This window comes from Telopea speciosissima, chromosome 9 (assembly GCF_018873765.1).
Source record: "Telopea speciosissima isolate NSW1024214 ecotype Mountain lineage chromosome 9, Tspe_v1, whole genome shotgun sequence".
NCBI classification, from domain to species: domain Eukaryota; kingdom Viridiplantae; phylum Streptophyta; class Magnoliopsida; order Proteales; family Proteaceae; genus Telopea; species Telopea speciosissima.
In genome coordinates, this window is record NC_057924.1 from 17,307,379 (window position 1) to 17,332,448 (window position 25,070).

At 38.3% G+C, this 25,070-nt stretch overlaps 3 protein-coding genes across 6 annotated transcripts; 1 reads left to right on the top strand and 2 right to left on the bottom strand.

Annotated features, from left to right (window-relative positions):
• Nucleotides 1-1,088: 1,088 nt before the first annotated feature.
• Nucleotides 1,089-24,152, bottom strand: LOC122639704 (triose phosphate/phosphate translocator, chloroplastic). Of its 4 annotated transcripts, XM_043832614.1 has the most exons (13): nucleotides 24,128-24,152; nucleotides 5,219-5,520; nucleotides 5,029-5,103; nucleotides 4,841-4,906; nucleotides 4,612-4,690; nucleotides 3,513-3,633; nucleotides 3,293-3,388; nucleotides 2,862-2,974; nucleotides 2,685-2,762; nucleotides 2,418-2,534; nucleotides 2,064-2,163; nucleotides 1,788-1,888; nucleotides 1,089-1,431 (listed from the first exon to the last, which is right to left on the bottom strand). In XM_043832614.1, the coding sequence occupies exons 2-13, from the start codon at nucleotides 5,500-5,502 to the stop codon at nucleotides 1,414-1,416; spliced, it is 1,248 nt and encodes a 415-aa protein (XP_043688549.1). In that variant the 5' UTR covers nucleotides 5,503-5,520; nucleotides 24,128-24,152; the 3' UTR covers nucleotides 1,089-1,413. The 4 variants fall into 4 exon arrangements, with proteins under 4 accessions (XP_043688549.1, XP_043688548.1, XP_043688551.1 ...); XM_043832613.1 differs by lacking the exon at nucleotides 24,128-24,152 and having other exon boundaries at nucleotides 5,219-5,546; XM_043832616.1 differs by lacking the exon at nucleotides 24,128-24,152 and having other exon boundaries at nucleotides 5,214-5,347.
• On the top strand, nucleotides 12,400-13,566 carry LOC122638686 (pentatricopeptide repeat-containing protein At5g46100). Its single transcript, XM_043831540.1, is given in 5 exon segments — nucleotides 12,400-12,738; nucleotides 12,740-12,833; nucleotides 12,836-12,906; nucleotides 12,948-13,365; nucleotides 13,368-13,566. Coding segments are annotated over 5 exon segments (1,062 nt in total). The 3' UTR covers nucleotides 13,508-13,566.
• On the bottom strand, nucleotides 15,057-16,077 carry LOC122639705 (protein DMP4-like). The gene is made up of 2 exons (XM_043832617.1): nucleotides 15,217-16,077; nucleotides 15,057-15,092 (listed from the first exon to the last, which is right to left on the bottom strand). Exon 1 carries the CDS (start codon nucleotides 15,917-15,919, stop codon nucleotides 15,272-15,274), a length of 648 nt encoding a protein of 215 aa, XP_043688552.1. The 5' UTR covers nucleotides 15,920-16,077; the 3' UTR covers nucleotides 15,057-15,092; nucleotides 15,217-15,271.
• Nucleotides 24,153-25,070: the final 918 nt, after the last annotated feature.

A 25,070-nucleotide genomic window follows, 5' to 3' on the forward strand; every position in this document is an offset into this window, starting at 1 on the left:
GCTTAAATGGTTACATTGTGAATGGATTGTCTTTATATGTGATAATGGCTAAGTTGTGAGATCACCCTTTAAGATCACATCACGTGGCTCAATCATAACCATTGATTTTAAAAAGGCTCAACTATAAATATCATAGCAATAGAAAACCCTAATCACTTGGGACTTGTGAATTCAGAATTGATTTGAGATTACAAAGAGAGGAAGAATCTTCCTCTCCAATAAGATTTCAAGATTGAATGAGCTTCTTCCGTCCTTAACTATTCTCTATTGACTAAGTGGCAAATACCCTAATGCATGCAAGGAGGTGTTCTTGACGGCCAAAATTTGATATGGCATTCCACATCCCCAACACTTAGCATTTGACTATCGTGGGCTCACAGTTGGTGATGACATTAGATGCATGGAAAACCCATGTGATTGGGTTGGGACTTTTTTATACCAGAAAGACATGAATAATAATAGAGAAAAGTTCTCTGCACTGGGGTGCAGGGTATGCCCAAACACATGGGGGATTGACAAAATGATCGGCCTGCCCCAAATGAGCCAAACCCTGCCCCTATCCTGCCCCATGTATCTAGGCACAGCCTGTGCCCAGATGCGCTCCCAGACAGAGAACGTCGGCCCATAATAATAACACCTGTAACTTTACAAAACCAGCTACCCTTATTAGGAAACCGGTTCTTTTATGAATAGGTTCCTCAACAAACCTGTGCCAGGTAGTAGTTTCCTGTTCTAAAGAAGCTTCCCATTTGACTAGGCAGTTCTAGATTTACCTCTCTCAACAATAACCATCACCCATTTCCCTCTCCAATACGGGACTCACTCTCCTTTTATGTGTTGGAATAGTTACTTGCTTTTCCCAACACCAGTCACCTAATGGTGTATTGAAAAGGTTGCCGAGTTTGTTTTCACCTTAAAATCACTCATCATAAGTATGAGTCTACTAGAAGTAATTCTAGACTAAATACCCCATTAATTTACCATTCATAACTACCACCCTAACACTAGTAGTCACTTGAAGAAAACCCCTGGTACAAAGAAAGAACAACATCCAGAGTTCTAAGCAAATTCAAAGCCCGTTTCTTTTCCTAGTAATCAATCTGCTATTCACATATTTATTTCTCAAGCACATGGCTTCATTTAGAGCATCTAAAACAGCAACAGCTTGTCAAAAGAGAGAGTGAGATATTATTTGCAGGTAGCATGAGATTGACAACAAATTTGCAATAGTTTGCACTCCCAATCAAAGCAAACTGAGACCAAATGTAAAGGATGGAAGATGGGAAGGAGGGATAGAAAGAAGAAAAGGAAAAAAAGAAAGGTGATCTTCACAAGGAATTGTTCCATTTGGAGTACAACCAAGATTTAAACTAACACCTAGAATCTCCCTCCACGCCTTGATCTCCTTTGGTCTCATGCAGCTTTCATTTGCTGCAAAATATTTTAGATTATGTGTTAGCTGTATAGAGTTCAGTTAAGATGAACAGATACAGCACAAGATGTATCTTCCATGAACAAGAGCTGCAAACTGATTTTAGACCATCCATCAAGGTTCCCTCTTTGGATAGATCAGCAGGCTGAATCAATGTCTATTTTGGCTCAGGCCCAACTGAGGGATGATTATTATTGGCGAGCTGATTGAAATATGGTGTTGGAAGCAAAGATCATTGGTATTTTTTTTCCCCATCTATATCTCTGTTACTTTTTCCTTCCCCCACCCCCCCCAAACTCCCCGACTGTGTTCAGTTAATAAATGCAAAAAGGATATGTTTTAACAGGGAACTCACTCGTTTCTCTTCTTCAATTTTGGCCTTAATGTATGAGTATATTGCCACTCCTGCAATTGCAATGGCTGTCCCAATGCCCGTTTGTGTTGAAATTCTGTTACCTGCAATTAATTAAAGTTAGTATAACATTTTGTGAAGGGAGAGAAGAGAAGAGATGATCTTACTCCTCTCTTTTTTCCCTTTATTTTGGGGGGCGAGGTAGTTGGCATTAAGGAATAGATAAAAAAGAAAGAAAGATGCGAAAAATGAGCCATGTGATTGCGAAAATTAACTTACCAAAGACCACGATTGAGAAACCAATCACGAAGACACGTTTCAACACATTACCAACAGCATGCGTAAGAGGAGCCACTCTTTCTAGGGTATTTATCGCCAACTGAGAGATTCCAGAACACAAATAATTGGCATTGTTATGATTACATCATCCTAATATCAATTTACTTGCTCCATTATTGTCATAGATCTTGTACATACCAAAAAATGGATATGCTAGATTAATGACAATTAAATAAATAGTTTTCTTTGTGCTATTTTCTGTGCGCAAGCAAGAGAGAGCTCATGGTTTTGGCTGCTAATTAAGTTTGGTGATTTAGTATACGTTATTAAAACATATGAGCAAAACATATTTACCTGATTGTATAAGTGGTAAAACATGCCCACCCAAAAGAGATCTGAGAGAAACTTGGTCATACCAACTTTAGCAATTGCATCACTGAAACCATACTTCATCAGTTGAGGTCCCTCAGCCTGTAAAACCAACATTGAAGGAGCAGATGGGGGAGGAGAATGAGAAACATCAACTTCAATGATGGCAGCAATCAAACTACAAAAATTGTCATTTTTATTAAGAAATTGAATTTTCCACTGCGATTAAGACCATTATGGAATTTCACTCACGATAATTGCGGGTGGAATACAGCAAACGAGTGCAATGATGGAAATGTAGGCATAGAGATTTGTACTGTCCATGTCAGTCTACAAAAACAAGGGACACAACCATTAGCTCAGTGCACCTATAAAGACAAGAATAAGTCATCAAAAGGCAAATAATTGTAAGGTAGTGTAGAAGGAAACCATGGCTTTCTTTGAATAGATACTCCTGTAAGTAAAGGAGATGTTGGAAATCATGGCACTAATGAATCCAGTCCAGTTGAATGAAAGCTCTGTCAGAGATGCCATGGAAACACCTGCAATCACCACCAATAAAATGGTTAACCATAAGGGGTAGGCGATACGATGCTAAATAAATAAAAATTAGGTTAGACAAATTCTGAAATGGTTTGATGACTATTTTGATTTTGTGCAGTTGTTCATTGTCTTAAATTTACATACAAAGGTTAAGATGGAATACATGACTGACTACATAGTTTGCTGAATCTTCATATTGAATTTTCTACAAAAGGCTAAAACTTACTTGGTAGATAGTTTGAACTCCTAAAATAAGATCCAGATTGTCAGATGAAGACCATCTTAAACCAACAGAAATTAAGAGAGCTACAACTTACCAAGAACAACAGGAGCCAGAGATAGCCAGAGGGTAATAGGTATCTGTTGTCCAAGCACAAACTGGGTAGCAGCCGCATTGAAGAACGGCTCCAGAGCTGAAAAAGATGGAATCAATGTGAGAAACAGATATAGAGGACTCTGATCCCTCACCATTCTTCATACACTCATAATTCAGAATATGTTGAAAGGAACCATCACAGCATTCAGATATACACACACCTTTGATTGTGTGTGTGAATGAAACAGCAACTGCAGAAAATGAGACATTGCTTGATACATGGCCCAGTGCATGGCATACTGCGACAGGGGTGAGTAGCTTCAAAAGAGTTGAGTCCATCGGCTACACACAATGGCATCATTATACAAATCAATGGCGAATACAAATTGGTTGAGAAAATCTATTCTATTCACCACTCTCTAAGCATAGTATCCTCATATGAACTTTGCCTTTTTAGAATCATATTAAATCACTTACAAATTGCTATTTCAGAATCTTATTAAAAATCACAGCAGTTTTAACGGTTACGATGTATCCATCAACCTTTAACATGGGTCCATTAATGTCTTTTACCTTTAGGCCTGATTTAATATGATTTCTATTTCAATTTCAAGGGGTCATTTCTATTTTGGAAATTGTTTGGTTTGATTTTTGCACCTTATTTCAGTGAAATAAACATAAAATGGAATAGAAGTTCTAAAATAGCTGAGGAGTTGTTTCAATTTTAAAATTGAAATTGATTTTACACTTACTCTTTAATGAGCTCATGGTTAATTTGATGGGCAAAGCAGTGATTTCATATTAAAATAAAACACCGCCCGTCTTCTTCTCCTAATGGTCACACCACCACCATGCCCCCACCACCACAACCATCACCACCACCATCGCCACCACCATTACACCACACCCCCTTCCCAGCCCCACCATCATCCCCTACCCTACGCCCCCCCTCCCCCCACCTCAGCCACCACCACCACCACCACCACCCTCTCCCAAAAAAATATAGAGAATCTATACTCAGAAATTGAACCATCAAATAGATATTTTTTTCTTGAAATATTTCAGATTGATGCAACCAAAATAATTTCAATTTCTTGATAAAAAATCTATTTGTGGACAATTTCATGAAATCAATCCAAAATTCAAATAGAAATCATACCAAATATGGCCTTAACAGATTACTAAATATTGACAGCCTAGGGATTGGATGGTATTGAATATCGTTTGGGTTATTGGACGATTGTGATTCATTCATCCATGACCAAAGTGTATCTAATATCTATCATATGTTACAACTGGATTAAACAGAGGGAAGCTTACAGCGCGTTTTGGGAGACCGACAGACCAGCTGATGAGACAGTAAATCACCCCAACCAGCAAATGCACCACCGATACAAAACTGTGTCAAACACAACTAGTCATCAGTTCACAATGCTAAACTAAGTATAAACAGACTTTACCGAAGAAATAAAAAACTAAGTATAAGTAGACAAACAATTTTTAACTATGGAAAAGAAAAGAGAGAGGATTAAAAAAAGGCCACGCGTACTAAGGGTAAGGGAAGTAATTGTAGATCTTCTTGTTGAGAATGTTGAATATCACGTTCAAGAAGTACCTGCAACAAAGATATTTTCGTCATTTTAATATTCCAACATTATCACTGTGAGCGTGAGCGGAGAGGTTGGCGCCTCGGCGTGTGCAAACTCTGTAAACTAAACCAAATTCACTCTCACTCACCACATGAAGAAGAAGAAACCAGTAACAAGTGCCGGATACTTCTCCAGGAATCCGATCGGAGCAATCTTAGCTTCCCTGAACCAGAAAGGGATGGGGAAAAAAAAGACCAAAACCTAAGCGAGTCAGATAAATTAATGTGGATCTCACACGCTTCGCTTACCAAGTCGGAACGGAGGTAGACGGACCTCACCCCGCAGAATCACTTCCCTCGGCCGGGGACGACGCTGCGGCGAAGCTCGGCCGGAGAATCTCTCTTTTCACGGATGGAAAACGAATCACCGGTGACTTCTCGAGTAGTAGCAAGGCCGGACGGAGTTGCCTTCCCCAGATAAGGTTGCCGCCATCACCAACGGCTCCGATTGATCTAGTGCTAGGGACGAAGCATGTGGTGGTGGTGCTCTCTCTGGGTATCGGTTTCCTCAGCCGAGTAAGGCTGGAGATTCCGGTGGTTCCTGACAACACTCTCGACTCCATTTTCGCTGCTCAACACAGAGAGAGAGAGAGAGGGGAACGCTATCCTCACCTTGGTTCGCTGTATTATTGGTAGAAAATGAGGAAGCTATCCTCAACTGTGACACCAGTGGTTTCTCAAATTTTAAATGCTTTTGAGTCCAAGCGGAACGGTTATTTCGCTTTTAGCTTTTTCTATTGTATTTATTGGGGGATGAATAAGGTGCTGCGCATGTCACTAATCAAGCAGTGTCTTAATTTGATGAAGGCATTATGATCCGTTGGATTAGATATGCACGGTGTTACAATGTCTAAGACAGTTTTATATGGTGTACCGGTAAGTAAGTGATCAAGGTGCTCTTTTTTAGGTGCCGGTAGACAATGACACGAGGAAAGGTCGGATATCATAGGAGGACAGGGGGAGGGATTTTCATCTTCTTTCTTATCTGCAGCGAATGGACTGAGACGAAGGGCATGTCCTGTCCAGCTGTCACTCCATTCCACTACTTTCCCACCCCTTATCTCTCTTTCTCTCTACCCACTAGGTTTCAAATATCCTGATGGGTGGAATCGGTCGATTCGTACAAAATCGGAACGGATCGATTTGTATGATTTACACTGATTTTCGTTGATTCTAATCAGTTTTCAGTCAATGCTCATTGATTTCGAGATTTGAAACCTAACTCGCGACATGGGACCGATTCCCAGTAAGTGATACAGTTGGATGCATATCAACGGAATCGGTGCTTTCAGCTTAGTGTTTTGGTTTGGGATGGATCTAGTCCTAGTGATATATTATTGGATCGAGTCGGTTCTGGTTCAGGTCTTCCAACGGTTCCAAAACTAGCCAATTAAGGATTGGTAGCACTGAAACCATTGGAACTGGATGATATGTAAACAAATCTGAAACCCTAAAAGGCTTTAAACTCTAACCTATTACTAAGGGTGTCAAACAATACGGTATTCGACATTCGGTACAGTATCAATATGGTATCCGATATTCGGTACAGTATCGGTATGATACCAAAGCCAAACACCTTATACCGATACCATACCGTACCATATATCGTACCGCACACGGTACCATTTTCTCATACCGATACTATAGCGTACGGTATCAGTACGATATATGGTTTTATTCAATACGTATATGATACGGTATACGATATTTGTTATATGGTTTCTTATATTATATATACATAAATTAATATATATAGAGTATGAAATATATTATAGTTAGTATATTATATTCTTATATATATTTAATACAGATATACTTATATATATATATATATATATTATTTATTATATATAAATTAGTATAAGTATAAATTATTATAATATGATATAGTATCGGTATTCGGTAATTCAATACGGTATCGTTATGTACCGATGGTATCAACCTTCATATTGATACCGTACCGTACTGAACATGTTCGGTACAGTATGGTACCGATAATACAGTACAATTTTGGTTTTGATATACAGTATCAGTACAGAATTGACGCCCTTAGCTTATTAATAGTATTCCATTGCATGGGACTTTTAAGTGAAGTTCTTTTGTTGTTGTTTAAGTTATCAATATATGAGTTGAATTTGAAATGGAAATCATGAAGTCTTAAAACTGTCCCCCTATACATCAATGTCTTTATTTTGGACTCTACAAGACTATATCTATGTATAATAAAGTTCCCGTTTTCCTAGGGAAACTCTCATTGTCCTTGTTTTGGGCTCAATAATGTTTGGAACCGATTAGGAACTGGAACTAGACCACCCATTAGTTAACGGTCCTGGGTCTCAGATTTGGATTGGGTAAGCTTATTGATCCGGTTATGGTCTTGACACCTTAGAGTCGGAACCGCTAAGGATCTGAACCGATAGCCTAGAACCGGACCAATTGACACCCCTAGTATATCACTAAGACTAGCTCCGTCCCAATAAGCTATTGGGTGGTCCGGTTCCGGTTCCTGTCTATCCGGATTAGTTATGGTTTCCGTTTCTAGTCCTAAATTGACACCCCTAGCTTTGGCAATTCGATCATGGTTTGAGGTATCGGTATTGTATGGGACGATATATACAGGTTTTGCAAGTTACCAATTCCGATACTGTGTTGATATTGTATCGGTGACACGATATGGAGAAGGGGTAAAATGGTTTTAAAAAAATCATTTTTAAAAGAGAATCAGGGACAAATTTATCCGATACAGCTGATCTGTGTCGAAACCGATCAAATATTGTATCAGTTTCCGGGTTGACCGATACTCGTTTTGATACCATGCACTAAACCATGATTCGGCGCCACACTGATTTTTTTGCCATCTACTCACATGCATTTTAACAAATTCAGACGGTTAGATGGAAAAACGACCCCATATCACATGTCACATTAATTTTCTTTTGGTATGGTTTATATAAATTTGTGATGTTCTTAAATGTCAAACACCATATATTGCATATTTTCCTTATATTTTAAATGGTCTAATCTCAATGAAAAATGTTTAGGAAATGTGGAGAGTTGTTAGCATAGCTGACTTGAGGCTACTGCAACAGTTTAGTCCTCAGGACGTTTTGAGTTTGAGACCAAAGTGTCCTATGCAATTTGGCCATGGACCTTGTGCCTCTTCTTTTGAAGGTCCCGGAGTGCATCGCAGGAATCCCTATCTATTCTTATCTCTCTAACTTAGGATGACAATATTTTTAGTTTTGTTAAACTTTTATCCCAATATGCTATGAACAAAAACCGTAATTTTGTACTTTATGAAGAAGTTGTAGACGTGTTTTTCTTTTTATGTTAATATTTTATTTCTATTATCAATAAATAAATAAATAAATAAATAAGAGTTGTAGAAAATGGTTCATATACAAGTCATTTTATGTGGAGAAAAAGTGTGGGGTCCATGGTATGGAATGTATGACAATGTGAGATGAGATCTGGAGACTAACATCATGAGGATCTTTTTGAATCATAGAAGGACAAAAGCTCATTTAAATGGTTAGGCCTTCAAAAGCTTATCAAGATAGATTTTTTTTAATGGAAAAAGAAGGATAATCCACTTTCACAATGGGCCAGGTCGGTCTGGTCCATCTTAATAAAATAAATAATAAATCACGTCAGTCTTTGTATTTATTGATTTTCATCAATGATCGATTCGATAATTAATCAAGCCCACACATCATCGTTGAAAAATATCTGACAAGATCATTCTGATTTATCCCAAAAAAAAAAAAAAGAAAAAAGATTGGATCATTCTACATGTAACATTCCCTATTCCTTCTTGTTGGTTCTACAAAGGAAGAAGACCATAGAGAGAGAGAGGAATTAATTATTCTTAAAATTGGACTACCAAACGGATTTTCTGTTCTTGAAATAATTTTTAATTTCAAATTCATAATAAAAATCTATTTATTAGATTATTTTAAGAAATCAACCAAATTAGAAATAGAAATAAAAATTACACCATAGATGACCTAAAATAATCATATGTGTTGAAGACTAATTCACAAAATTCGAAATTTTATAATTGAAAGCCTAAAAGTCTAAAACATGGCTTGGTAAGTAAACTGCCAAATCTGGACAAGAGTGACTAACTACGCCCTTTTTGTCTTTCTGTTTTGAGGCTTTTAACTTTGATTGATTTTGTTATGGGCATTTGGACTAATATTGTATATCCACTCATCTATTTTGTGGCGCAAGACAGTGTATTGGATTGATTCAGATTGTCATGAATGTCTGCCGTGAAACTTGGTTCCTATCATTTTGGATATTTTGCAACTTATGTCAAAGTTTGTGAATGTAAATATAGTCTCATGAACACTTCTCACAATAGTGTGTTAGGGCCTTTATTTCCTTTTTTTAGCTTATAATGCTCTTAGGACTAGGCATAAAGGACATATCCATGTCTCTCTTTCTATGTTTAATTTTAGTTTTCTGTTATAAAATAAATTTTTTCCACACACTATTGTTCATTGTCACAAATGCCTTTTACCTTTTTGGGAAGTTCACTTAGAAGGTTTAGATGGCATGGTGAGGGGATTTGACGTTTGATGTTTGACGCGGAATGCTGAGTAGTTAAGAAACATCATGTAGATTAACTCAGCTTAACAAAGATGATGATGTTGAGATGGATATATGGCAAAATTAAGAAGGATAACGTAAGGAACGATCATAAAAGAGTTGATTTGGGAGTAGCTTCGATACATGCCTTTTACCTTTTTGGGAAGTTCACTTAGAAGGTTTAGATGGCTTGGTGAGGGGATTTGACGTTTGATGTTTGACGCGGAATGCTGAGTAGTTAAGAAACATCATGTAGATTAACTCAGCTTAACAAAGATGATGATGTTGAGATGGATATATGGCAAAATTAAGAAGGATAACGTAAGGAACGATCATAAAAGAGTTGATTTGGGAGTAGCTTCGATACATGATAAGCTACGGGGATGCTCCAATATGGAGAAGTGATTTGATTCAAAATTAAAGGAATTAAAAGAGCTAAGGGTAGACCTAAAATGACCCTAAGAGAAGTGGTGAGGAAAGAAAGCTTAGGCCTTGTTTCAAGTATGACCTCGAATAGAATTGATTGGAGGGCAAAAATTAGTGATGTAATGGATCGAATTCGGTCAGATAGTGGTATTATCATATTTGTATCTGATTATATTCGGACGGGATCGAATAATATCTTATCGATTTTCGGACGGATTTGGATAATATCCTATCCGTTTACATCTTTACCATTTTATTGATGAGAGTTAGAGTTGAGACTTGAGAGTTCAGCAACTATTCTTTCTTCTACACTTATTAGTCTTTGATTTTCTTACATTTTCTACTTTTGATTTTATTTTGTATTAATTTTAATATATATGTGATTTCATGTATCACAATGCATAAAACAATATATATATATATATATATATATAAACCAATAGCAAATCTAGAGAAAGAATCACATTATCTGAACTTATAAAATTGTAAAAATAAAAAAACTAGATTAGATAGACGGACACAGAGATATATTTTAGACATTTTATTACCGTCGGATTGCTAAACGAATCGGATAATAATCGATCGAATATGGGGATTATCATATTCGTATCGGATTAGTTTTCAGAACGATTCGGATCTCCTAAACGGATACGAACGCGGATCGAATACGGATTTTCAAATATCCATTGACATCATTAGCAAAAATCCATGTAGCCAATCCCATTTAATTGGGATAAGGCAGAGTTATTGTTGTAAATGCTTATGGTGAGGGGGTTCTTCCTTCACCAAATATAATTGCTATTAGAATCGGATGGATGTTTGATTATCGGTTGAAGTTTTCGACTGCGCCCATCCATTGATACGTGTCATGTGAGTAAGGGTGCCAATTAGACGGTTTGGTTTGAGTTTTTCAGTTTCGATTTTTGGATTTCAGGGAAACCTAAGCCAAACCGATAAAGACTTTTCGGTTTCGGCTGTAGTTTGGTTCGGATTGGTGCCAGTTTGTATTATTGGGTTCAACATGGTTTGGTTCGGTTTGGACAGGGCTCAATTTGTCCATTAACTTTTCAAATGGTCTGGCAGGGTTCATTTTTTGTGGGTTTGGTTCAATTTCGATCCTGTTGGTCGGACTAATCGGGCCCCATCAGTTTAACCCGAACCGAGCCAAAACCGAATAGTATAAAACCATGTAAACGAAACTGGCCCGATAAGAACTCGGTTCGGGTCAGACGTGGACACCGTTGTAAGGTAGCGATTGCACTGGCAGGAACGGAAGTGTAGAGCCGGAAAGTTGCCGGCGGTCGAGGATGACGCAAGGCAAAGGCAGGTGACATTTTCTCACGGTCATCTGTGGATTGAATAGGCAAATGAATTCCTTCCTGGTTTCTTGCTCAAATTTGAGTTTGATCATTTGCATTCATAATGACTTTTGTTTGAACCAAATATAATGGCTTACAAAGTACAGACTGAGATATTTCTTTTCCTTCTTCTTCGATTCTATTTTAATTAATTAATTATTTTTTTGAATTATTCTAAGTGGTTTTTGAGGAAGAATGGAGGTTTTGATTGAACCAAATTTTGGGCAGTTTAAGAAATCCATGTTTCTCCTGTTTTCTTCAATACAGGTTCTATCACAGCGGTAAAATTTAGCAGTAACCGCCTAACCGGCTCCGTAGGAGCTGAGATAGTGCTGTTAAGTTGTTTCAGATTCTAACAGATTATATATATTGCGTCTGGTTTGTCTTGTGACACGCCACATGTTTGGTGAAATGTCTAGTAGAGTAAATGTAGATCAAGCTGGTTTATCTTTTTTTTTTTTGTTAAATTAGGTTGGATGAATTTACATTAAGGATCTAATGTTATTTTAGTCGACCTATGTTACAATTATCTGTTTCCTTTTCTCATGCTTTCCAACCATTTTCTTATTGGGTCTGAGTTGCGTTCTTGTGTTTCTCTTCAAAACCTAGACCTTTGACCTTCTGATTTTTTATCAGTTATGGGTCTTGTTTTCATCTTCTCTTTATCAAAGCACAGTAGACTTTCACATTCAAACTGCACTTATGACATCCAAATTGAAGGAATTCCTTTACACCACCTATATCATGTGCAGTGGTGTTTGCATGATCATTCATCTTTTCCTCCTGTCATAATTTTCTGTTCTTGTCGTTGCTCCTGTATAGAATCTGCTTTTGATTCCTATACGTGTCTCCCATTTGCAGGATTCTATACAGTCACTTCCTTTTTCTTGAAGGCATATTTTTTCTGTATTTTATACGGGTTTCTGTTGCTTCTGTTTTAAGTGTTAAAGGTATTATCTACTTCAAAGAATTTTGCTTTCTACACAGAGATTGGAGAATTCTACTCTAATTTTCTGAAAATTGGTTCACAGAAAGAAAACTTGGACATCGAGTGAATTTGTTCCCAGAATGTAATCAACTGCTATGAGCTACAAGACACTAACCAAGTGGTGAAAACAAATCATGGCATCCCAAGTCCAGCTAATACGAGCAGAAAGGGACATCCACAAAGCCCTTCTCATATTTGATTCAGCTACAACAAAGTACTTTAATGGCTTGAAGCATTATCATAACACCTTTGGCCTCATGATTGCCAGATTAGCATCTGTTAACCAGTTCAAAGCAGCTGAGGATCTCTTTAATAGAATCAAGGAGGAGAAATGTACCGTTACTGAAGGTATCTTCCTCCCCATATGCAGAGCTTATGGCCAGGCTCACAAGCCATTGGATTCTGTTAGGATTTTCCAGAGGATGAAAGAATTCTAGTGTGAAATGTGAACCCGCTGAAAAATCTTGTGTCACAGTCTTCTCTACATTTGTCAATGAGAACTAGGTGAAAATGACCCAAATAATTTATAACTAATGAAAGAAATGGGTATTCCATGACATGTTGCTTCACTCATTGTTTTGATTAATAGCGTCTGCACGAACGCAGATCTTCACAAGTGGAACTATTTTTATTTTAAGAAAAAAACATGCTTAGTGATCGGCATTCTCCAAACATGATAACTTATAGTACATTAATAAATGGACTTTGTAAAGAAGAGAAACTCTGGGAAGCCTTGGAGATTATTAACAGAATGAAGGTTCAGGGGTTGAAATCAGATGCAGGGTTGTATGGAAAAATCATAAATGACCTCTGTGATTTCCTTAAGTTGCAGGAGGCTGCAAACTTCCTTGATGAGATGGTGCTGGGGGGTAGCTCACCTAATCGTTTAACTTGTAGCCTTCATGCTAAGACCCATAATAGAATGCTACAAGGACTTATGAACTGAGAACAACGAAATCAAGCTTTTCAGTTGTATCCGAGTATGAAAACAAGGGGGATCTGTATTGATGTTGAGACTTTCAGTTCTCTTGTGAGTTGCTTCTCTGAATAAAGTGACATCCACGGGTCCTTGAACGATGTGTTCCAGATAAGGCAATATGAAGTGCTGTTGTTGGTGGATTCTGGTGTCGGAGGAAGGTGCGGAAAGCTACTGAGTTTGTTTTGTTTCAGCTGATAAACGAATTTGTCAAGGCTGTGCCATAGGTCCCGTTTTGCATCATATGTTTTGTATATGTGGCAAATTGTTGATTCCATCAATTATTGCCATTGGCATAGCATTTTGTAAGTTTCCTCTATTACACCTTTTGAACCTGGTGATATATTATAGCCCCACTTTGAGAACTAGAATATGTCCTGGGGTCAGGACAATGTGTGTGTATCATACATCTGTCATGGTTGGCTTATTTGTTCTATTGCATAGACTGTTTTCTGAAATGAAATGAAAATACTTCTGTTTTTGTGGTTTTTTTTCTTCCATTTTTTGGTTTCATTTGTTATGTGTTTAATACTCAGGAATTGATTTAATTTGCAGACAACCAAGGGAATCTTTTGCAGTCCCATTCTTGGAGTCAGATGCTTCTCCATCAAGTTGCATTGCCTTTTAACTCAATATCTTCTTCCTGTTAGCCTGGTAGCATCTTTTTGCACTCGTTTTTGTTGATGCTAAATATTTACGTGACTGTTTATCCACAAATAAGCCAAGTTCTATGCTTACTTTGAAAATCCTTTTCTTGACCTGAAACAGTCAACTTAGTTACCAGTCAAGTACCGAAGACAAGAGAGTCTTCTAATAGGGTTCACCTTTGTGCTAGGACTCCATATGGTCCTTCTGGCTGTCATTCAGTTTCAAGATTCTTTTCTAAGCTATGTACATGGTAAAAATTCCAAAATGCTAATGGTATAACTAAGTATATCATCATTGGGTGTTCTTATAAGTCACCAACTTTTAGTTGGTGAAACAGGGGAAATCACCTTGAGGAATTATGCTTTACGAGACTCTTTGAAGTTCTTTTCGATATCTACATCCTTGCAGTTCTTTTCGATTGATGGTTGTAAAAATATAGCAGCGAATATTTGCTTCTCCACCCTCCAATATGGAGAATTTGTCCTGAATGGCACGAGCATGTCTATCCTCCAAATGCAGGCAACTCAATGCAAAGGTGTTGAAGTAATAGTTAGAATGTCATAGACCACCCTCACACTATTGGATGCAACATTGAGAATGCAACATAACCAAAGGATGTTGGATATGATAAAGATCTGAAAATACTAATCAATGAGGGTCCAACTCAATGAACCATCCACAAGGCGGACTGTCAGAAGATGCTTATCTTGATGGACCACAAAGTGTTAATTTTCCCTATAAATACTTCATTGTTGATGCTGAAGGTAAGCTATATATGGCTGGCTCATTAGGAAATGGGAGATGACGAATAAGCAAATTAGAAGATGTTGCTAAGGAATTTTTAGCAAAGACTGGGCCAAGCTCCTGATTTAACATATTTTGTGTTAATGTTGTTGAAACTGTATTCCAGCAGAACTACTATGGCCAACATGAACAACTCATATTGGTTTTATGGACAATTTCTGTTTATCTATTGCCTGTTATGTTAGGTCTCAGATTAAGCAACATGAAAAATTGTGACAGGTTTGGTTTCAATTTGTGAGCTCTTAATTGGAATTAGTTAGAAGGGAAATAAATGAAGTTGTAATCTGTTTTCTCATTTGCTTAATGTGAGGTGGTACTTTCTAAACATGGTTACAACATTAATAGTGGCACAGCTGAATGAAGCCTCCCATGAAACAATCTGCTGCTATGTGTTGTTAGTGATCGCGTGTTTGCTAAGCTTTACTTCAAAAGGTTAGAATGATAATGCATGCTAAATGGAAGATTATATGGCTGCAGCTCCAAAATATTATTTTTTATTATGTTGAGAACAGACAGGAAAATGGAAAACGACAGAGAGATTAGCGAGGAGAGAGAGGGAAGCCAACTCCATGACGAGTGGTAGGGAAAGTGACGAAAAACGCGCTGCCAAAGACACCGATCCCAACTGGAATTGCTGTTAGGAGTTCCATTGTCTCTTCAGATGGTGTGGGGTATAAACAATTCACAACATTCGTATCAAACAGTGCGACAGCAGCAAAAACCAGTGCTGACATGAAGGCATGCAAGAAATCAATGAACTTAAGCTGAAATTCTTTAGCCATCTCAGGAGAAATGGTGGCAGACCCATCAATGACCCACAATCCTCTTAAGGTTGCTAGTCCATAATGAACTGTTCCTTTGTCATCTCTGAAGCTATCTGTAAAGGATGATAGGAAGCATGACAGACCACAAAAGATCACAAGGCCTGTTGTCATGAACTTGCTGGCATCGTCACACCGACCTTGATTACTGAAGATGGGGGATAGAAGTTGGAATGCAAGCACTGTCCCTGTGGGAAGAAGATTAGCCAAATGGGCTGTGCTTCGAAATGTCTGGCTAATGGCATTCTGTATGAAGTTAGTCTGATTGGTCTGGGGTCTTGAATCTCCTAGCAGAGGCCGGTGTTGTTGATCATGACTACTTGATTCTTCATCCATGATCCTGTTCTTATTTTTTCCTTCAACCATGCTTCTCTGATCTCTCTTGAGCCTGGTTTTTAGAATTTTATTGGGAGTGTGAGAGGTAAGAGGGATTGATACGTATAAGTAATGAGAAGGAGATATGAAATTGAGTGAAGGAGAAGGTACGGAAAAGATGGGTTAAAGTGATGCCTTACAAGAATAGAAGCTGAAAGAAGCAACTTTAAGGGGGATCATGGAGGGTGTTTTGGTTTTTTTGTTCAGAGAAGAAGTGATTTTGATTTGGAGGAAAAGAAGTTGCTAAGGAAAGGTCACAGGATTCCTTCTTTATTTTGCTTAAAAGCTTTCGCAACCGTTACAAGACTAAAAGCTTTTAATACGTCCAAAACATAATTGGTTGGATAAGAAAGTGTTTCAGTTAACGTTGGCAGTGGCACTGTTGCGTGTTGGAATGTTAGAGACCTAAGAGGACGCTCTATGCTATGCTGACGAATGTCCATAAGATATAAAGTTCTCTGAAACTTGCAATCCGTTTGGACGAAGAGTAAGTGTAGTGATGAAGTTGCATTGGGGGAAACTTGAAAGGCAAATCACAAGATCAAACCGTGAGAAACGACCACAGCTTCCTCGTTGATAAGAGTAAGACAGATACCAACTACCAAACCAAGAAGCAAAGAACGGGGAAGGGAAGACGTTCAACCGACTTCTATTTTTTTTTAATGTTTTTTTGGGGTGGGTGTTGGGGGGGGGGGATTTTTATCCTCTAAGTGCATCTCACTTGAGAATCCAACCGTGCAAACATGGGCAGTGGGAGAAGTGGCATCTTTTTATCTTCTCAAGACGCCACTATCCATGTTTGTACGGTTGGATTCTCAAGTGAGGTGCACTGCAGTGCACCGCACTTGAGAGGATACCCTCTCCAATTCCTTAATTGCAGAGAATGGTGCAGTTTGGGGTTGAGAGGTCGACACCTAGCAGGCACGACATCCAACGGTTTTTGGTTGATTGAGTCTTTTTTTTTTTTTTGAGAGCCCGGCATGGTTGGATGTCGCACTTGCCAGATGTCGAGATCTCAACCCTGAACTACACCGCACATAATTGGAGAGGATTTTTTTTGGGGGAGGGAGGATGGGGTTAAATGAAATGTTCAAATTTCAATGCACACAGCCCACGTTGTTGGGACTTCAGTGGGAGGACTCATTGGGGAATTTTATTTCTTTTTGGGAAAAAGATTTGCACACTACCCACCCATGTGCAGATTCTTTCCCATGCTCTTCCGCAAAAATATTTATTTTTATTTTGGAAGAAAGAACAATACCTGGGTGCGTGCGGTGCACTGCCTTTATGCCAGACACAAAGGCGTGCAAAATGACTGTCGTGCCCCCATGAAGAGGCGAATTTTTTTTGAAAACTATATGGGAATTTTGGCAAAATTATTCATGTATAGGGTTTCACTATAAATATTTTGGTAAAATATGTAGCGACAGTGCGTTGCTTTGCGCCAGACATAAAGGCGTGCGAAATGTTTGCCATGCCCCCATGAAAAGCCAATTTTTTTTTTGAAAACTATATGGGCATTTTGGTAAAATTCCTATATAGGGTTTCATTATAAATAGGTAGCGACGGTTCTTTCTCTATAACGTAATCTGAGAGAGGTGTGAGGAAGAGCGGCTGTAATCCTATTCTTTATTGATACTGAAATAGATCTCATCTCACCGTGGATGTAGGTAATCTTGCAGAACCACGTAAATCCTTGTGTTCGTTTGTGTGATTGTTGTTTGGGATTTCCATTCTTTTCTGTATTGTTATAGGATTCGTTTTCAACAAATTACTATCAGAGCCTCCAGGTTTTTTGTTTTTCTGGGGTTTACTATCGCGATGGAAGGGAAGAGATTGAGTGTCAAATATGACATCAAGAAGCTCAGTGAGAAGAACAATTTCACCCTCTGGCGACAAAGGATGAAGGATCTTCTGATACAATAGGGTTTGGTGAAGACTCTATTGGGGAAGTCGAAGAAACTAGAGAAAGTGAGTAATGAAGACTGGGAGGAGATGGAGGAGAAGGTGATAAGCGCAATCCGTCTGAATCTATTAGATGACGCCTTACAATGTGTGGTGGATCTCGAATCTGAACCGGAGGTATAGGCGAAACTTAAAAGTATCTATATGACGAAGTCCCTGACGAACAAGTTGTTTGAGAAGAAGTAGTTGTATTCTCTATAGATGGAGGAAGGTACGAATGGATTTGTTAGAACATTTCAATACGTTCAATCAAATCATACGCCAACTTGCAAGTCTGGAGGTTCCGATTGAGGATGAAGACAAAGCGTTATTGCTGCTAGCGTTGCTTCCAACATCATATGATTGCCTGGTAACGACTCTCTTGTACGGGAAGGAGACCCTTGAGACGGATGAAGTTAGGGCTGCATTGATGTCTAATGAAACAAAGAAAAGGACCAGTGGTACTAAATCTCAAGGAGAAGGTCTCTTTGGGAATGTCAAGGAACAAAAAAAGGAAGATCAAATCAGAAGGGATTTGGGAGCAAAGATCGATAGAAATCAAAAGGGGGAAAAACAAAGTTGTCATGTTACTACTGCAAGAAGGAAGGCCATCTGAAGAGAGATTGCATGAAGAGGAAGGCAAACTTGAAAAAGAAAGGTGTAGATAAGACATCTAAGGAAGCCAATGTGGGTGATAGCTCGGAAGGAGATGATGAAGATGTAATCTTTATATCATCAGGTAAAAACCAACTCTTTGATTCTTGGATTTTAGATTCTGGTTGTTCGTATCACATGTGCCCACATAAAAATTGGATTGATACATACAAATCATATAGTGGTGGATCTATTCTAAAGGGGAATGATGCGGTATGCAAGACCATTGGGATAGGTATTGTTGTGGCAGAAAAATTTCCATAGATACGAGCTTCGTTGTGTGAGGTACTTGTGGAACACAAAGAAGGAGACACTGTGAGTGCGCTAGAGTTGTGTCCGATAAAGACTCTCCAATGCTTAAATCAGCTTTCTCGTAACTGAAGGGAATAACAGAGCAATATCATAAGAGAGTAGAGTAGTAGTAATTGTATCATACCTTGCCCTGTGAGGGAGGTTTTATTTATATTAGGTGTCTGGTAGCATAAGCCGGGGGAGAGAGCCCTTCTCTGATACACATTCTTCCCGAATAGTAGTTTCCATTTAGGAGTGGGGATCATTCCTGGAGAGTTTGTTTGAGGAAAGCTTCTATATCTTGTAGATCCATTGGGTTCCTTTCCCTTAGTTGGGAGCTGAAAGTGTGGGACTCCTTGATTTCCTATTTGGAGTGCACTTCCCTGTCTTGGTATTTGGTTCTCGGAAAGTTTTCATATTGGGAAAGTCGATCTAGAGATTCATTGGATCATGTTTCCCATTTTGTGTATCCACATGTCTCTTTATGAGTGGTGGAAATTTTATCCGTAAAAGGTACTATCAAAATCAGGATGTTTGACGGGATAGTAATAACTTTATCAGATGTGAGACATGTTCCAGAGCTAAAGAAGAACTTAGTATCTTTGGGGGCATTAGACTCAAATGACTGAAGGTATACAACAACAGGTGGAGTTCTCAAAGTTATTAAGAGAGCTATGGTTGTCATGAAAGGGCAGATAACAGGAAACCTATATAGACTCATAGGGAATACAGTGACAGGAGAAGCATCAGTGATTGTAGATGTAAAGTCTGATACAGATGATAGACATATGTGATTGGGCCATATGGGTGAAAGAGGTATGAAAGAGCTTCACAAAAGGAAGTTGTTGAAGGGGTGAAAACTTGCAAATTGAGTTTCTGCAAGTATTGTGTGTTCGGGAAATAGTGCAAGGTTACTTTCAAAACTGCAAAACACCTGAGCAAGGGTGTGCTTGATTATGTACACAACAATATATGAGTCCTTCACCGATCAATTCTAAAGGTGGGGAAAAATATTTTGCAAACTTCGTTGATGATTACTCAAGTAAAGTCTGGATCTACTTAATGAAGCATAAAAGTGAGGTGTTCACTAAATTTAAAGAATGAAAGGTTGAAATTGAAAGGAAGACAAGAAAAAAAAATTAAGTACTTAAGAACAGATAATGAAGGAGAGTACAAGTACAAGTCATTTCTAGAACTGTTCAATGATGAAGGGACTTCACTTCACGGTGTTAGATACACCACAACAAAATGGTGTAGCTGAGAGGATAAACATGACACTTCTTTCTAGCTTGGAGTATATGACTGAATGCAGGACTGAGCAAGATTTTTTGGGCAGAAGTAGTGAATATAACATGTTTTTTCATAAACAAGTCTCCATCAAAGGCAATTGATTGTGAAATTCCTGAAGAGGTATGGACAGTAAAACCAGTAGATTATTTTGTTTTGAAAATATTTGGTTGTCTAGCATATGTTCATGTACAGAGTGGGTAGCATTCCAAGCTATACTCAAAGTCTAAGCAGTGTACCTTTCTTGGTTTTGAGAAAGGTGTAAAGGGGACCAAGATGTGGTATCCTAGTTCATAGAAAATTGTGATCAACATGGACATTGTGTTTGATGAGTCTCACACGGTGAAGTCAAATTGCAAGTCAAAAGCAGATGACAAAAAGAAAGAAGGGTCTACTGTGCAGATGGATTTAGGTGAGTTAGAAACAACATGAGAGAAAGAGTCATTTAATGGCTTACAAGAATAACAGAAAACAGTAGATGATCCCTATATCGTGGCAAAGGGTAAGGAAAATGTACTCACAAAGTACCTGTGAGGTACGGGTTTGAGGACATGGTTGCTTATGTCCTCACTATATATACATGTGTTCCATCTTCCTACCAAGACGCTCTAAACAATGAGCAGGGAGATAAATGGATGACAACTATGATGGAGAAAATGGAGTCTCTATAGAAGAACAAGACTTGGGAGATTGTTGAGAAATCCAAGGGAAGAACAATCATTGGGTGTAAATGAGTCTTTCGGAAGAAAGAAGCAATGTCGAAGAAAGAGCGTGAAAACAGTTTTAAGGCCAGACTTGTAGCCAAGGGCTATGCACAGAAGGAAGGAGTGGATTAGAATGAAATTAATATTCTCTCCGGTGATGAAGCACACTTCTATTCGGGTATTACTTGCTTTAGAAGCTATGTTTGATTTTGAGCTTGAACAACTTGATGAAAAAACAACGTTTCTTCATGGGGACTTGGAGGAACAGATTTACATGGAGCAACCTGAATGTTTCAAGGTGTAGGGAAAAGAAGATCATGTTTGTCTGCTTAAGAGCTCACTTTATGGTCTTAAGCAATCTCCTAGGCAGTGGTACAAGCGCTTTGACTCCTACATGGTATAGATTGGCTACAGAAGAAGTGAGTATAACTGTTGTGTGTATTATAAAGTGTCAGGTGATAATTCTATTATTCTTTTGTTGCTTTTTGTTGATGACATGCTCATTGCTACCAAGAATAACATGAAATTATCTCTCCAAAGTCTTTGTTGAGTGCTGAATTTGATATGAAGGATCTTGGTGCTGCGAAAAAGATCATTTGCATGAAAATCCTTAGAGGTAGAAGTGCAGGTAAACTTTGGGTAACTCAGAAGAGATATGTTGAAAAGGTGTTGGAACATGTTCCACATAGAAAATGCTAAATCGGTTAGGACTCCGTTAGCTGGTCACTTCAAGTTATTTGAAAAAGCAATGCCCTATAACATATGAGGTGCAGTTAGGATTCTAATATATGCTATTGGTGTGTAGTACGTCGAATTTGTCTCATGTAGTCAACGTTGTCAGTCAATACATGAGTAATCCAGGGGAGGATCATTGGAATGCAATTAAGTGGATCTTCATATATCTGAGCAAGACTATATGTTTGGGCATTATATTCAGTGGTAAGGGAAGTTCTACAGAGTTGTCAGGATATTTTAATTCTAATTATGCCGGTAACTTAGACAGGCAGAGGTCTACTATAGGGTATGTGTTTACATTAGCTAGTGGACCTATCTCGTGAAGGGCAATGCTTCAATCCACAATTGCATTGTCCACTACAAAGACAGAGTATATGGCGACGATTAAGGCGGCCAAGGAAGGAGTTTAGTTTGTTGGATTGGTTTGTGAGTTGGGTTGGAGCAAGGAGGTATGGTGTTACATTGTAATAGTTAGAGTGCCATACATCTTGCAAAGTCAGGTGTTTCATGCAAGGACAAAGCATATTGATGTGAGGTTTTACAAGATCAAAGAGTTTGTGTCAGATGGCAGTCACTTGAGAAAAATTCATACAGACAACAATCCTATAGATATGCTTACCAAACCAGTCATTACAGAGAAGTTCAAGTCTTATTTGGACTTGATTAATATTACTGCTGCTGAAGGTAAAGGACGCACAGGATACGTGTGGGTTTGTACCTCAATGGGAGGTAATGGATTAAAGGCATCTAAAAGTTATCTTTATAGGAGGCTCGACAGAATTCAAGCAAGGTGAAGATTGTTGGGGGTAGGATGTCTTGTATTCTGCCACTTCGTTTGTGGGTTGATTCCAATGGGCCGTTAAGAGGCTATAGGCCCTGAGGCCAGGAGAATATGGACATTTCGGTAAAATTCTTGTATAGGGTTTTGTTATAAATATGTAGTGAGGGTCATTTCTTTATAATGCAATCTGAGAGAAGTGTGAGGATGAGAGGCTATAACCCTATTCACCATTGATAGTGACACAAATCTCATCTCACCGTGGACGTAGGCAATCTTGTTGAACCACATAAATCCTTGTGTTCGTTTGTGTGATTGTTGTTGCGTTTTTCATTCTTTTCTACATCGTTTTAGGATTCGTTTTCAACAAGTGGTAGTAAAGGAAAAGTAGGAAGAGGACGCCAAATCAAAAGATGATGGCATAAGGCGATGATAACCAGGAACTGGAGCCTAAATCGTTCCAAGAAAATATTCCTTAACCACTAAGTAAAAGGAGGCAAAAGTGGTTCGTAAATCTGGAGGATAATGATTAAAAACCAAATTATACCCAATCTTCCAAATTTTCTAGGAAAGGGTTGACCATTGAATGTCAAAGTCTCATCTATTGGGAACATCCTCAAACATATTTTATAGAAAAGTAATTCATTTTTTTTTTTTTGGGGTGGAAATAGAAAAGTAATTCATTGTTTAAAATGAGATTTACGAAATTGCTAAACATCAAAGCGTAGAGGAGAAGCATGTCAATATGTCATAGCAAACGGGCAAGACATTAAAGCATGGACTATTAGTTCATCATGCTCCAGGCAAACAAGGCTAAAGGGGTTGGAGCTAATATCCTGGTAAAAAGCAAAAGTTTGACCATAATTGACTCGGAACAACAATGCTAAAGAAACAACTTGATACAAGTAGAATCTAGCTTCCGATAATCAAGTGACATGTGTGATGGACCAGAACCAAGAATGACCCATGAGGCACAGGCTAGTAATCCAAGTTGAACCTCCAACCTTAGGCGCTTCATGCCAACGAGAAACTTTACAAGTGGCCCACAAAAGTAATAATCGCCCACATTGCCAGCTCAACCACGGACAAATTCTGTTAACCGTTCCCGCTCAAATCTCCCGCCTACCTAAGGAATATGTGATCCAGAGGACAGGAAGGACATTTTCAAGGGCGTCATATAAATAAGGAAACCATACTCAGAAGAAGGTAACTCAATTCTCATTTTACTGGTCTATTAGATTTATCTTTGAGCTCTGCTATTGGATTTTCATCTCCGGCTCCAATAACTGTTGTTTCTCTGAGATTTGACTTAGGCATCAGAAAGTCCCCATTTTTAGTCAGCTCTGGGCCACTCATCTGCTCTATCTTGAGGTTCTCTTGTGCTCAAGTTCAAACTCGACCCTAGGAGAGTCTCGGGAGCAACACAACTTAATTTTGGATAAAAATATTAAGCTTCCAAAGAGAAGTTCAAAGGGGGTTGTCAGTGTTGGTTTGAAACCTGGTGCAACGGAATGGATTGAAGATTCATCACTTTTGCATTCAAAATCGGATAAACACAGTAAATCAAAAAATACATATATAGGAAGGTTTGGTTACCTTAGAGTCGTAAGTGAAGCTCCTCCTCCAGATAGTAGTTCATCCATACTGATGCAAGAGATGGACTGGCTTAATCAACACTTTGTCACCGCCAATCGTTCATAAAATAAAGTAGAACACCACTCAACAATTTTCCAGGTTTCACAAAAGGAGAGAAGAAGAGAAGGCGTGAGAGAGAGAGAGAGAGAGAGAGAGAGAGAGAGAGAGAGAGAGAGAGAGAGAGAGAGAGAGAGAGAAAGGAGAGGGGAAGAAGCTCCAAAACCGTGAATATGCCAAAATTGAAACTTGCCAAATTGCCTTTCTCAAGTATTGGTTTCCAAAAACCAAAGACTTGCTAGTTTGGTGAGATTTTCCACTTCCTAATTTTGTACAACATCTTTGCTTTCATAATGGGATTGTTATCTTTTTGAATATGCCAACAACATAAAAGTCAAGGATATGAATCATACTTGTCATATTGAAAAGATAATTAACCAATTACTGTTCTCAATAATTGTCTTGCATAATTAAACTCTTTAATATGCAAATAAGATCTTGGATGATCGTGATTAAATACTGTCAATCTCCAACTCATTATATATGTCCATTTCAGAGATTCTATGATCGTGATTGGATGCCGAAAAACATTTATAATAAATTTCAATAAATAAGATATTATGATTTATATCATAAAATAAATCTTGGAAACAATTTACAGAAACAGTATTGGTACCAATTTTCTGTTCGATCCATCACAGACTTTCTCGCTCCTTGATATTCTTGAATCAACGGTAGTGGATTCCATGTCGAGCATCTCTTTCGTTAACAATATGGCAACACGTGTCCAACACACCAGTATATAGTTCGTAGGATATCAACCATTGGCTTACCAAAATAAGTGACACAACACTGCAATAAATAGGATCTCTCAGTTCAAAGATCAACTGACGGGTATGAATTTCGTTCTCAAACAACTGGTAGTAGCACATGTGAGATTCTTACCAGATTCTTTTCTATATACACGCAATATGTATACCTACATTTATACACCAAAAACTCATTTCTGGTAACATACAATGTGACGACTTTATTAATGGGATGTCCGGTCCTGTCCCTAGTCGAGAACTGTTTTTGGGTGAAAACCCATGGAACAACTTACAAGCCAAAAAATGTA